We start from the raw sequence: 13,770 nt of genomic DNA, 5'->3' as shown, positions 1-13,770 counted from the left end.
AATATTTTAGGTGCCTTGTTTAAGTACTACAAAGTTATGATTTTCAATCCTGACCTTTCTAATTGTTCAGCTGAAACTAAAGCCTACCATAATGACAAAAATATTGTACTGAATAGTCATGACTTAACTGAAAACCTTGGAACACCTTTCACTCCCAAACATCAAGACAATGCTGAGTCACTTTGCAACTAGGGCAGACATAATTATACTGTGAATCTTTCTAAATAACAGGTTTAACTCCAAAACCACACTAATGGAAACATTCTGTGGTACTAATTGTAATTATTAGAATTGACTTCTCTTAATGATTATCTCTTTTGCTGCATACAGTGGCTAGAATTGGTGACTAAGCAGCAATCCAGAGGGTGCGAGGTCTGATGGCACAAGTTCTAACATCTTGCCAGGATAGTGAAAATCAAAATGGAATGTGAACACCTCCAAGATCATCTGTCCAAATTGGGTGAGCAGCTAGCAATGTGGCAAATGTTCAATACAGTTATTTATTTAAAACTATATATGCCATCTTTCTACCTAGTTTAGCCTGACCAGGTGATAAAGAGTAAAAACACTAAAACAAAATTTAAAATGCATTTAAATGTAACAATACAACAAATTCAACAAAACACAAGCACATAGATACATACACATGATCAGTTAAGGAGGGTCAGTGAGGGAATGCCAAACACAACAGAAAACAAGACAGCGATAGAGGGCAACAAGTGCAAGGTGATACACTTGGGAGCAAAACATCTTAACTTTAAATATAAGCCGATAGTGTCCAAATGGACAATGACTGAGAGCGAAAGATCTTGGGGCTATAGTGGGCAGACAGACAAAAATGTTGACTTGATGTGTAGCAGCAGCAAAAAAAGCAAACTATGTATTAAGATTAGGAAAGGGATTGAAAATAAAATGTCCAATATTGTAATAACTTTGTATAGATCTATAGTGTGGCCTCATTTGGAATACCATGGATGCTCTGGTCACCACACCTCAAAATACAGTTTACAGAACTGATTAAGAAAAGACAGAAGAGTCTGGAGCTCTTCAGTTTACAGAATATAACAACTTGAGGGGAAACAGAAAGTGGATTGAGATAACAACTTGAGGGGAAACAAGAAAGTAGATTGAGAGAACTTTTTCTGTCTATACCAGGCATGTTGAACTAATTTGTTATGAGGGCTAGATCCAGCATAAATAAGACCTTGTTGGGCCGGGCCATGTGTGTCATAAAATGTAATGCTAGGTAACGAAGATATAAACTTTATAAAGGACACAGACAAACACAATTAAAGATTTTTTAAACTTTAAATAAAACATGTTTAAAACACTAGCACTCTTGCAATATTTTGTCTATTTAACAGTCTCTGATAACTGACAACTCTTGCTCTGAATTACTGCATCAAAATGTCTGTGCTGTTGCAATCTTGAGTATGCTGTTCAGGTGTGTACCTGTAAGCTGCAAACCTACTTTAGATTTATTGACATTCATTACAGAAATCTCGTGCTCGGTGTTCTGAACCTAGGACCCAGGGCAAAACATGAAATGGCTGGGCATTGCAAGCTTTTGTACACAAGTTGTTTCATGCGCTGGTCAAGAACATGAGAAGGCATCCTGATACAGACTGAGGGCTGTTTGTTTGTCTACCAAACTACAGTCTTCCCCAGAGAAATAACTACAACTTCCTACAAAGGAAATGTGCTGGGTGAACTTGGTCTGGACACATACTGTCAGCCTAATCCACCTCATTGCCTTGCAGTTATTCCTCCTCTAAAATAGTTCACATGGCTTTCTTACTGAGGAAGACTGGATCATGATGCATGAATACAGTGAAAAGGGGGAGGGAACCCAGTTGCACCCAGGAGAGCCCTGGCATAAGGAGCCCAACAAAACACACACACACAGCATAAGCAGTCCAAAAGAATACAAACACACTGTATCAAGGCACACAAAAGCTCATAACTTGAACAAAACTTTGTTGGTCTTAAAAGTGTCTGGTATTTCTTCCGTGCAATTGAGGCAGCCCAGCAAAACAAGCTCTCCCTAGTTCCCTCCCTCCCTCCCTTCCTTCAGGGAGGACCCTCAGCCAGTGAAAGGAAAGAAAGGCTTCCCTTTGTCTCCTGTATACAATTGAAGCAGCCTGGCCAGGAAGCGAGCTCTGGTTGGTTCCCACCTGCCCCTTGGGGGGTGAAGGGGGAGGAGCCTCAGCCAGTGCTTTACCAGACTCTCTCAATCGCACAGGCAAGACTTACCTATTTATCTCTCCTGTGTGATTGAGAGAGTCTGGTAAAGCAAACTGTGATGTAGCAGCAGCAGCAGAACTGGAAAAGGAAGCAGGAAGCATCCAGGGCCTTGTGGGCCAGATTGGAGCCCCATGAAGGCCTGATCCGGCCCACGGGCCACATGTTTGACACCCTTGCTCTATACCATAATACTAAAATGTGTGTGGGGAGGGTGAAGCTAATGGGCAAGAGATTCAGGGCAAACAAAACTACTTCATTAAACGAATAATTAAACTGTGTAACTCAATACCAGTAGATGTAATAATGGGTGCTAATACAGAAAAGGAAGTTATAAAAAATCATGGATGATAGGCCCATCAATGGCTACTACCCATGACAACCAAAGGCTACTTACATATTCAGAAGAAACTTCTGAATAACAGTGCTAGGAGGTAGCATCAGGGAAGGTCTTGGCCTCAAGGTAGAGATGTGGTGCAGTAATTCAGTGGGCACCAGAAATCGCTCCCGGCTACCACTGATTCTTTATTCTTTTATGGGGGGTTTTCGGGGGATTCCAACCCTCACTGGACCTCCTGGAGGGAGGTCTGGTGCAAGGAACTTGATTCGGGGGCCCCACTTGCAGCAACAAGTGGGTGGCAGCCCTGGATCGTCCCAGAAGCACAGAATGAAGAAGAGCAGGTTTGGCAGTCATAACCTGCACCAGTTGTGAACGCTCCTAACTAAGAGAGTTATTTTGAGCCTCATCCATAACATCCAATGAAGACACGCACCGTAAGTACCTGTAATAGCACATTGAAGAATCTGATGATTTCTCCGGATAACCCCTTTAAATTTTCAAAATGATACAGAAAAGAGAGGTGGAATCCCCCCCCCTTTTCTGAGTGAAGCGACAGAGACGTGATAAGAGTCACGAAAAGAATCTTGAGATAAACATTTTCTGGGGCAAAGAGGGACTTTTGTTTGAACTTCTAAAAAGAAAGAAAGATATACAGAGTGAAATTCACTATCTTGCGACAATTCTTTGTGACGTCATGCTTTACTGCTGAGAACAGAAGCGCACTCTGTTTAGTTTTTACCATGAAGCTGCAAAACATTCGGCTTGTGTGTGAGACTGCTGAGGGGAGCAATATCTGCCAGAGGCAGGCAGTTTGAAAGAGACAGCTGATAAGCAACTTGTAGAGACGCTGGACTTTGCTAGACTGAACTGAGATTGAGACTCTTGTTATTGTATTGAAATGAGCGATCAGCATCCTCAAGAAAACATGCCAGATGATTCAGATATGGAGAGCTCAGTAGAATCTGAGAAGCTTCCAATATCTTGGGAGGAGATCCAGGCTGTTATTATTGAATCAGTGACCCAGGCGATTAACAAGGTTTTTGAACTGATACTAGACCAAAAGCCTTCAGCTTTAAACCAAACCACTGGCAAGGAACCTCAGCGCCAAACTGAGCAAGAAGCTGAAATACTTTGCAACCAAGCTGACCTAAATTACAGTGAAAAGGAATTACAGCGTCCAACTGTGCAAGACGCAGGGTAATACTACACTCAAGAGGAACTAATCTTCGGTGGGAATCAAGCTGATTTCAGCAGTGAGAATAATAGCTCTACTAAAGGTCTGTCAAATTCTGGAATCCTTACAAGTAGAAGTACAAGGAAGAAAATATACCAGAGAGAAGATGAAACAAACCTAAACATTGAATACAGATGGCAAATCATGAAAGAAAGCCTTTCTACATACAAGGAGAAGAGGCATAGATCCAAGGCTCTACTAAAAAGAAGAAATTACAAAATGAAGAAGACGAAAAACTAAGATATAAGAATAAGATTGGTTTAGGGATTCTGTAATAAGATTGATCTAGAGACTCGTTAAGATGAGCTAGAAAAAATTATAGTCTATATTAAAAATCTAAGGGAAGATTAATTTTAAAGGTTTATATAATCTTTTTATAAAAAATAATCTGAGTTCGGTTCAGGGAATTTTGGATAAGACTGGTTAAGTTAGGCTAAAGGATACGTGTTTATATATTCATAATTTAGCCCACATTTAAAATACTTATGGAAAGAGGAAAACTAGTCTTTCAAATAGTTTAATGAAAAAGAGTATGAATTCTATAAGAAAAAAAATGCGGTCTAGGGAATATTTACGAATGTTTAATTGAATAAGATTGCTTAAGATTGATAATTAATAACTATATAGAATGTAAATTTATTGAGATGTTAAGGTTCAAATTCGTTATAAAAGATGTAGTGTATTTAAACTTAGCTTAAAGATTCCAGAAGCCTTGATAATTTGTATAAAAATCATGAAAAAGAATTTTTACTATGAAACAGGGGAGCGTTACTTAAATGTATTTTGTAGAATTGTAGAATGCTTAGACAAAAAAGTAATCAGTAGAAAACATGTTAACCTATGTAGCTGTAAAACTTAAAGACAGATGTATAGAAAAATAGCAGTGGAATGTTTAGATATTGCTCAAATAGTAAACATATCACGGTAGCAAGAGCGGCATTTAGATATATATGTATGAGGTAGTTTAAAGGGTATAGTGTTACTGTCAGGTTACTCTCATATCTGTTTATATGTTTGTCTTGTTTTGCCTGAAAATAATAAAAATCATTCCCCCCCCCCCAAAAAAAAAGAAAGAAAGAAAAGAGAAGGTCTTGGCCTCTACGTACTGTTTACTAAAAAGTTTATTTTAGGGGCTCTTTATACCCAACCACTTTTATATGAGCAAGGCTTATTGAAACATAGCAGAACCATGAACACAAACTTGTACTCCATGAAGGCAAGACAAGATTACAAATATAAGCAACAGACAGCAATATCCCATGAACACCAAACTGTACTCCATGAAGGCAAGACAGGGTTAAAAACAGAAGCAACATACAGCAATATCCTTTAATTCATAAGAACATAAGAGAAGCCTTGTTGGATCAGACCAATGGCCCCAGAATTCCAGAAGCCCTATCACTGTGGCCCCTCCAAGCTCCAAGGATACAGAGCATCACTCCCTCAGACATAGTGTTCCATTTATTAAAAAGTAAAGATTTCCTTTGCTCAAAAGATTGAATCTGACTCTGTGGGGCAGTGCTCATCTCTGTTTCCAAGCCAAAGAGCCAGCACTGTCTGAAGATGTTTCCGTGGTCATGTGGCCAGCATGACTAAATGCCGAGGCACATCTATACCTTGTGACTAATAGCCAATGATGGACCTCTGCTCCATAGGTTTATCCAATCCCCTCTTGAAACTCCCTATGCTTGTAGCTGCCACCACTTCCTGCGGCAGTGAATTCTACATGTTAATTATTCTTTGGGTGAAGAAGTACTTCCTTTTCTCTGTTCTAAACCTACTGCTCATCAATTTCATTGAGTGCCCATGAGTTCTTGTATTGTGAGAAAGGGAGAAGAGTACTTCTTTCTCTACATTCTCTATCCCATGCATAATTTTGTAAACCTCTGTCATGTTAACCTTCAGTCGTCATTTCTGGCTTCCGCGAATGGCGGACGCATCCTCGGGGCGCTCCCGAGGGCGTCTTGCCCGCCCGCAGCTGAGGGGGGGATCCGCATGAGCGGAGACCCAAACGAGCCCCAGGAAGAGGGGCTCTGAGTCCCGGGGCGCGCAGGCGGGGCCCTCTTTCTCGGCTGAACGGTCGGAAATTGAGGCGCCCGCCATGCCCCAATGGACCTCGCTGCGCAAGCGGCCCCGCACGGGGCTTAGCGGAGCCACCAGATGTCACCGAGCGATGAAGCGATTTAGCGAAGAAAAGAAAGCGGCTAAAACTGTGAGTTGTCGAACTGAAAAAAGAGCTAAGCGTATCCCCGCCCCCAAGCGAAAAGATTTGAGGGAGGAGGAGGGGAAACCCCCGCTCCCGTAAACAGAGATTCTGAACGAAGAAAAGGGGGGGGGATGGAATTTGAAAAGAGAAGTGGTTCCCTTTGGTGCGTGGTGAGAAGAGGCTTGAAGTTTTTTGTCTTTAAAAAGCGATATGAACTTTAATAAAAGTAAACAAAAAAAACCAAGATGTCGGAACTGAACTTTGAAATTAGCGAACAAGAAAGGAGGAGCTTCCGGTGTAGGCGTTTCATCTTTTATTGTGCACAAATTGCAAGCGACTGTGATCTTGTCTGGGACTGTGAGAAAAGAATTAAGCTGTGACAAGCGAGAAAGTGCCCTTAAAAGCGCTTTTACAAGTCAACAGTTGCGGAGGAAAGGTCCGGCTAAGAGAATGGCAGCGATTAAACATATAAGCGAGAGATGGAAAAAGGAGAAAACCATTCTCAAAGCCAGAGACCTTTGGAAGAGGCACGAGAGAACAAGGACTACGGCATTTGCAGATCGCACAGACAGCGGAAACAGTGACCCAGAGGAGGAGCCGAGGAACCGGAGAGAAATAAACAGAGGAAGTTCCTGCCTGAATCCAGAGATTAAAAGAAGCCAGCCCGTAGAGGATCGTCTTAAAAAGCATGGGAAAAGACTTTGCTAGCGGAGTACCATTGGGACACTACTAATACTAACATAGACAATGCAGTTAACCGGTTTGAAGAAAGAAGTTTGACAACACACAGAAGAAGCCAAAGAAGAAAATTTTACTATTACTAACAGATTAACTTTACCAGTTAAAACATCACTCATCTTTCTCTTGATCCCACGATATACCCTCCCCATTTCTAATTAAGCGAAATATCTCTCCTTTTCAGGAGAGGGAATAAAGCTTTTAAATAAAAAAAAACCTTCAGTCGTCATTTCTCTAAGCTAAAGAGCCCTAACCTCTTCAACCTTTCTTCATAGGGAAAGTGTTCCATCCCTTAATCCTTTTAGTTGCCCTTCTTTGCATGTTTTTCAATGCTGGAATATCTTTTTTAAGGTGCAGTGACCAGAACTATATACAATATTCCAAATGAGGCCACACCATAGATTTATACAAGGGCATTATGATACTGGCTGATTTGTTTTCAATCCCCTTCCTAATGATCCCCAGCATAGCATTTGCCTTTTTTATTGCAGTCACACACTGAGTCAACATTTTCAGTGAGTTACCTACCATAGAATTAATAGAATCATAGAATGTTAGAGTTGGAAGGGACCTTGCAGGTCATCTAGTCCAACCCCCTGCACTCTGCAGGGGCATAGCCAAAAGATAGCCCTGCAACATACCCAAAAGATGGTCGTCCAGCCTCCGCTTGAAAACGTCCAGCGAAGGAGCATCCACCACCTCCCGAGGCAGACTGTTCCACTGCTCAACCACTCTTACAGTTAGGAAGTGTCTCCTGATATTTAGCCGGTATCGACTCCCTCGTAATTTCCACCCATTACATCTAGTCTTGCAATCCGGAGCAAGAGAGAATAGATCTGCTCCATGTTCTACATGACAGCCCTTCAAATACTTGAAAACTGCAATCATGTCCCCTCTAAGCCTTCTCTTTCCCAGGCTAAACATACCCAACTCTTTCAGCCTTTCCTCATAAGACTTGGATTCCAACCCTCTCACCATCCTGGTTGCCCTCTTCTGGACATGCTCGAGCTTGTCAACATCCTTCCTAAAATGTGGTGCCCAAAACTGGACACAGGACTCCAGGTGAGGCCTGACCATAGCAGAATAGAGCGGAACTACCACCTCCCGTGACCTGGACACAATGCTTCTTTTAATGCATCCTAAAATTGCATTAGCTTTCTTCACAGTCACATCGCACTGCAGGCTCATGTTTAGCTTGTGATCAACCAGAACACCTAGATCCCTTTCACATGTGCTGCTGTTGCCGGCCTTGCAGCTCCACTGCCGAGCCCCATGAGGGGCCCGGTGGTGGACCTGCAAGGCCGGCGGGAGTGCAAGGAAGCCCCGCAAAGGCCCTCCCTGGCCCCAAGCAGGCAGGGGTGGGGAGAGGCAGGGAGGAAGCAACTTACCCTCCCTCTTCTCCTGCCTCCTCCTGGCTGAATGAGGGCTGGAAGTGGGGTGGCCGGAAGCAGGGGGCGGGGCTTCGTCATGTGCCCCGCCCCTCATACCTCACCCGGGGAAACTGCAATCCCCCGCGATCCCCCCCGAAATGACCTCTGCTGCCGCCACCCCCAGCTCTTCTCTTCTTCAGTATCCTGAAGCCTTCCAAATTTAAGCTTCCCTTGTACAAGCCATGTGTCCTAGTAATCCAAACGGCTGCTGTCAAGCAATACCCACTATAAACATTTTTGTTGCACTGTACTGGCCCTGACCCTCTTTTGCTGAAGCTGCTGACCTTTCTTTTTCTTTTACTCTACATAAGTACAGATCAAATGGTATGTAAAACCAAAATGAAGAGCGGGTGTAGCACAGTGGATGAAAGACTGAACTTCATACCATAAAATCCCCAGCTCCAACCACCCTTCTGCCATGAAGTCCCTGGTTAGCCTTCAGCAAGCCATTTTTACAATAAGGAGATGACAAGCCCTACATACACTAAATGCTCCAAAGCGATTTATAAATATTAATTACTCCTGCTATTACTACTTTCCAAATAGAGAATACATTCCATAGACTTCACTTACTGCAACTGAAACATGTAGGCTATCACAATACTGACTAGGATGCTGCACTGGTACAAGGCCCATTGTGAGATTTAAGCACAATCCTCAGCTACTATACAACATAAGAAAAAAACCTGTTAATACTAATGTTGTGCATATAGATCCACTCAATGGCACTCAAACGTGTTTTCTGTATTGACAACTTTTATTGACATGCTTGAACGTGGGCATAATGAACTGTAGGGGGAAAAAGATTCTCCCTAATGCTTACAGGAGCAGTCAGATTCAGTTGTCAGATGCACAGCTCTTTCTCAGCCACCAAAAGGATTATTATTGTTGCCCTTAACTGAATGTTAACTATTACTATTTATGACTTTTGTTTAATAGCCCCAATCCAAACCTCTGCTTTCTCAAGTGCACTGCAATGCTGTATGCTATGGTGCAGTGACCTTAGGCCTTCTGCCCCTCCCACTGGAACATCTGGTGGTTCAGCCACTCCACATCAGTTATGGGGACTGAAATAGAAAAGCAAACACCCCCACACACGAAAGTGTGGCCATTTAAGGCTATAGTAGTAAGGGCACATGTACGTGCTAGGGTCCCTGGCTCCGTGGTAGAACATTTGATTTGCATTCAGTCAGTCCCAGATTCATGCTTTTCATGCAGAATGCCCCTGGTTCAACCCCTGGCATCTCCAGTTTTAAGAATCAAGTAGAGGGAGATGTGAAAGACTTCTGCCTAAGACCCTGGAAGGCTACTGCAGTCAAACTAGACAACACTGACCTAAATACACCAGATTTCTGATTCAGTATAAGGTAGTTTCACGTGTTCCTGTTCATTACTAAGCAACAAATGGGGGAGGGGAAGGGAGAGGGACAGTGAACCAACTCCACCTACTCACCCCTCCTTGTTATTCCTGCAATACAGACATCTAGTTCCTCACTGAAATACTAGAAGGAAATAATGACAGCTTCAACTTAATTGCCCAATATAAGTTTACTGAGAAATCTGACAGCCCCAAAAACCTCTACAACTTAGACCTTTGGCCTTTTGAACTATAAAAATTCCCACACATACCTTTCAAAGTGGAACGGCTAGTAGGTCTCCCAACATTATTTTTCAGGTGCTTTGTTGACATGCGTTTCATCTGCCGTGGTGTGCTAGGAGGAGAAGTTCCATAGAAAGGTTCAGCATTTGCTTCATCGGATAACTCCTCAGAATCAGATTCGGAGATTCTGCAAGTGACATCTTCTGACTTGCACTCTTGCCTAAGCAGCAGAAGGAATAAAAATAAAGGTGAGTTTAGAACAGGTAGCCCATTAATGTGTCGCCACCCCAACACTGTTGCGGTGTACTGAATGTTAACTATTACTATTTATGACTTTTGTTTAATAGCCCCAATCCAAACCTCTGCTTTCTCAAGTGCACTGCAATGCTGTATGCTATGGTGCAGTAACCTTAGGCCTTCTGCGGTGGCTCTGTGGTTAAGACACTGTTGCGGTGGCTCAAGTGGTTAAGACGCTGTACTGCAGGCTGTGGAAAGTCAGTAGTTCAGCAGTTCAAGACCCGGGTGCCGCAAGACGGGGTGAGCTCCTGTCTCTAGTTCCAGCTCCTGCCAACCTAGCAGTTCGAAAGCAAGAAATTGCAAGTAGATAAATAGGTACCACTTCGGTGGGAAGGTAACAGCGTTCCGTGTGCCTTGGTGTTTAGTTATGCCGGCCACATGACCACGGAAACGTCTTCGGACAGCGCTGGCTCTTCGGCTTTGAAACGGAGATGAGCACCGCAACCCTAGAGTCGGATTCGACTGGCTTTCGAGCAAGGGAACCTTTACCTTTACCTTTTACCCCAACACTGTGAACTTTGTGTACTCCTGCCACTCCCATAAAACATACAAAAACTCTCCCAACAAAGCCATTTCCCCCCATGCTCAAATGGGACATGCTTTCCTGTCTTTTACTGAAGAAGGCTTTGGATTGTTCATGTACCATTTGCCATATACAATATTCTAAAATTCAATTCAGAAGAAATTCCTCCCAAAAATATTAGAATGTTAAAAACACTGATATTTATAGTTGCCTAACTGAAGGACCACATATATTCCCTTCTGTTCAAATAGAGAAATGGCTATCACAGGTTATTGTACAACAGGACAGATGTGCTCAAGAACTAGAATTGTACAGTACATGCTGAAGCACATGCAGCCCTACATCTAGGAACAGCAATAACTTAAGCAGAAGACTGTTGCATACACAGAAGTTTGTTTCAGAGGGAAGCCGTGTTGGTCTGAAGTAGAAGAGCTAGTTTCGAGTCCAGTAGCACCCTCAGAGACCAATGAGTACAAGATTACAGAGTACAAGATTAGCATACCCTGGCAGATCTCAATTCACTGGACAATGGTCCACCTTGGTTCAATATTATCAAATATCCAGTTGAGTACGTCAACATTGAGATGGCAGCTTATATTTTCATTATGGTGTCATTTGTTAGTAAGAGGAGAAGTGAAGGGGGATGATTCCACATGGGACAAGGAATATTGCCTTCCCACCTAGCTTCACTGGTGCAAGAGGAAGTGACTGCACTCCCTTCCTTGTCCTCACTGCAGCCCATCAACCCACATGGTTATTACTAACCTGCACCGGTCCCATGACCCCAAGAACCAACTTTTCTGGGGATGGAAATGGCTGCTGGTAGGAGCAACCATCAGTACCTTCCAGGGGTAGGGAAAGGTCACAGAAGGGGGGGGTTGTCCCTTTCCTCCAGGAAGTCCCTGCAGCAAGATGGGAGTTATTTCACCCCCCTTTACCTTTCTCACTGCAGCCCATCAGCACAGATGGCTGTTACTCTATATAAGTCTAATGAACTTGGATGTTAATTTTCTTGTATTTAGAAACAGCTGCTGAGGAGGAGGGGAAGCAGGAAAGATCTGCTTGCACAAGCACTGCAGATCACTGGATCCAACGCACTGTTTCACACAAAAGTTAACTACTTTGTTTTTGTATTCAGTGGAAGTATCCATTTTTGTTGTTCTAAATATTGTATTTATTACATTTTCATCCCACCCTTCCTTCAAAAAGTTCATGGCAGAATCAGGATTTGAACCTAGCTCTCCCCAATTCCTCGTCTAACATTTTAACCACTGTACCAGGCTAGCTTAAAAATATTTGATTGATACTAGACCAAATCTTTTTTGATGAGTCAAATACCCAACCCTACAGGTGGCCACTGAATCCGTTGCAAGTTCCCAGCTTCCATGTAGCTATGCAGAGCTGCTATTTACCTTATTGTAACAATTGTACGGGAACCTGTATGTTTGCCCCAGTAAGGGAGAACTGACATGCAGAAGACCTAAACCCCACCCCCATTTGTTTAACATATTTATCTCACCCTTCCTAAAAGGAGCTCAATATATTATTTCCCTGTTTATATATATTATTTGATCCTCAAAACAATTCTGCAAAGAATGCCAAACTGACTGGAAATGATTGGCCTAAAGTCACCCAGTGAACTTCATGGGTGAATGGGGATTTGAATCAAGGTATTTCAAGCTCTAGTCTGACATGTTATTACTTCCAAGTGGTTCTCCCCTTGCCTTTTGCAGAAGTCCTGATGATAATCAGGCTTCTGGCACACCTGGTTTTTGGAGGAGGAAAAACCTGGCCCTTCATTCATAGAACTCCCAGCATTTGGCACTCAGCAAATAAGACTGCAAGTAAAGGTCTATATCCAGCAGAAAAAGACGAACAGCCAACATGAGATGGATTGACTCTATAAAGGAAGCCACAGTCCTCAGCTTGCAAGACCTGAGCAAGGTTGTTAACAATAGGATGTTCAGGAAGTCATTAAGTCATAGGGTCACCATAAGTGAAAAGCAACTAGACAGCACTTAACACACACACACACCCAACCGCACATTGCAAAGTTTCAGGGCACTTAAGTTTTCAGAAGAGAGGGAAGAGATTTCTGCCTATTCCCACTCAGGCTGCAGCCCTCAGTGCCCCCCACATGTTGTTCCTTTGGGGTCAGTGAACTTTCGGGACCAGCAAAGGGTACAAAGTGGAGGTCTGATTCAGGAGGGGAGAATAAGCAGAAACTACCAGCATGCCTGAAAATTTAAATTGCCCTTAAGTATTCAAAATTAGGGATGGGCACGAACCAGGAAAATGTGGTTCGGTTCATGGCATGCCCAGTTCGTGAACCACGGACCATCACAAACTTTTAGGAGCCAAATGAACGGGTTTAGTATGTAAGATTCATGACCCAGTAGAACAGGGGCCCCACCAGCATGCTAGAGAAACCAAACTCGCAGGGCATCTCCTGCTGACTCTCCTCTACTTGCCCTCCAAGTTTGGTAAGGATTGGATTTACAGGGTCTGAGATACAGCCCCCCAAAGAAGGTGCCCTCATCCTCTATTGTTTCCAATGGACTAAGGTCAAACCAGAGAATCTCTCAGTAGAAGTTGAAGACGAGGGAGACCCTAAACCGGAATCCCCATGGGGGGTGGTAAGAGAGGCATGGGTCGCTTCTGCTCCAACCAGCACTGCTTTCCTGTGTAAATGCCCCTCTCAGAGCTCTAGATTGTCGTCCTTGCATATGGCTTACTGCAGGGAGAGGAGGCGGCCTTCTATGGCCCTGCTGGTCTCCACGAATATAAGAAAGAAGGATGTTGCAAGACAAGAAGATTTTGGGCTTTCTAACTGCAGTTTTCTCAAACCAAAATAGCTCTAGTTTTCCGTTGTAAAAGCAGGAGATGGGCTGCGACTTCATGTTTGAGATCCAGGTTCTTTCCCCTGCTCCCCCCTTCACCCTCCTCCACTCCGAGGCATAGCTGCACAATGCTAAGCAGGTTTGACTCTAAACTCTACTTGTTCTCTACTTGGGGCTGCCCTTGTCTCGGATCCGGAAGCTGCAGCTGGTGCAGAATGCCGCAGCCAGGCTGTTGATGGATCTCCCTAGACGAGAGCACATCCAGCCTGTGCTGAGGACACTGCACTGGCTGCCTATAGCATACCGAGTCCGTTTCAAGGT

The 13,770-nt window shown here is 43.4% G+C and overlaps 1 protein-coding gene across 1 annotated transcript in view; it reads right to left on the bottom strand.

The window, feature by feature from the left end:
- The window catches only part of MAP3K4 (mitogen-activated protein kinase kinase kinase 4), a 94,879-nt gene that overhangs the window by 49,534 nt on the left and 31,575 nt on the right, over positions 1-13,770 (bottom strand). Inside the window, exon 2 of the mRNA XM_015414653.1 lies at positions 9,819-10,009. Within this exon, the coding sequence (XP_015270139.1) occupies positions 9,819-10,009 (191 nt within the window). The remainder of the gene's footprint in view (positions 1-9,818; positions 10,010-13,770) is intronic.

The sequence above is a fragment of the Gekko japonicus genome, unplaced genomic scaffold (genome assembly GCF_001447785.1).
Source record: "Gekko japonicus isolate JY-2015 unplaced genomic scaffold, Gekko_japonicus_V1.1 scaffold993, whole genome shotgun sequence".
Lineage (NCBI taxonomy): Eukaryota > Metazoa > Chordata > Lepidosauria > Squamata > Gekkonidae > Gekko > Gekko japonicus.
This window is presented reverse-complemented; position numbering and strand designations above follow the sequence as displayed.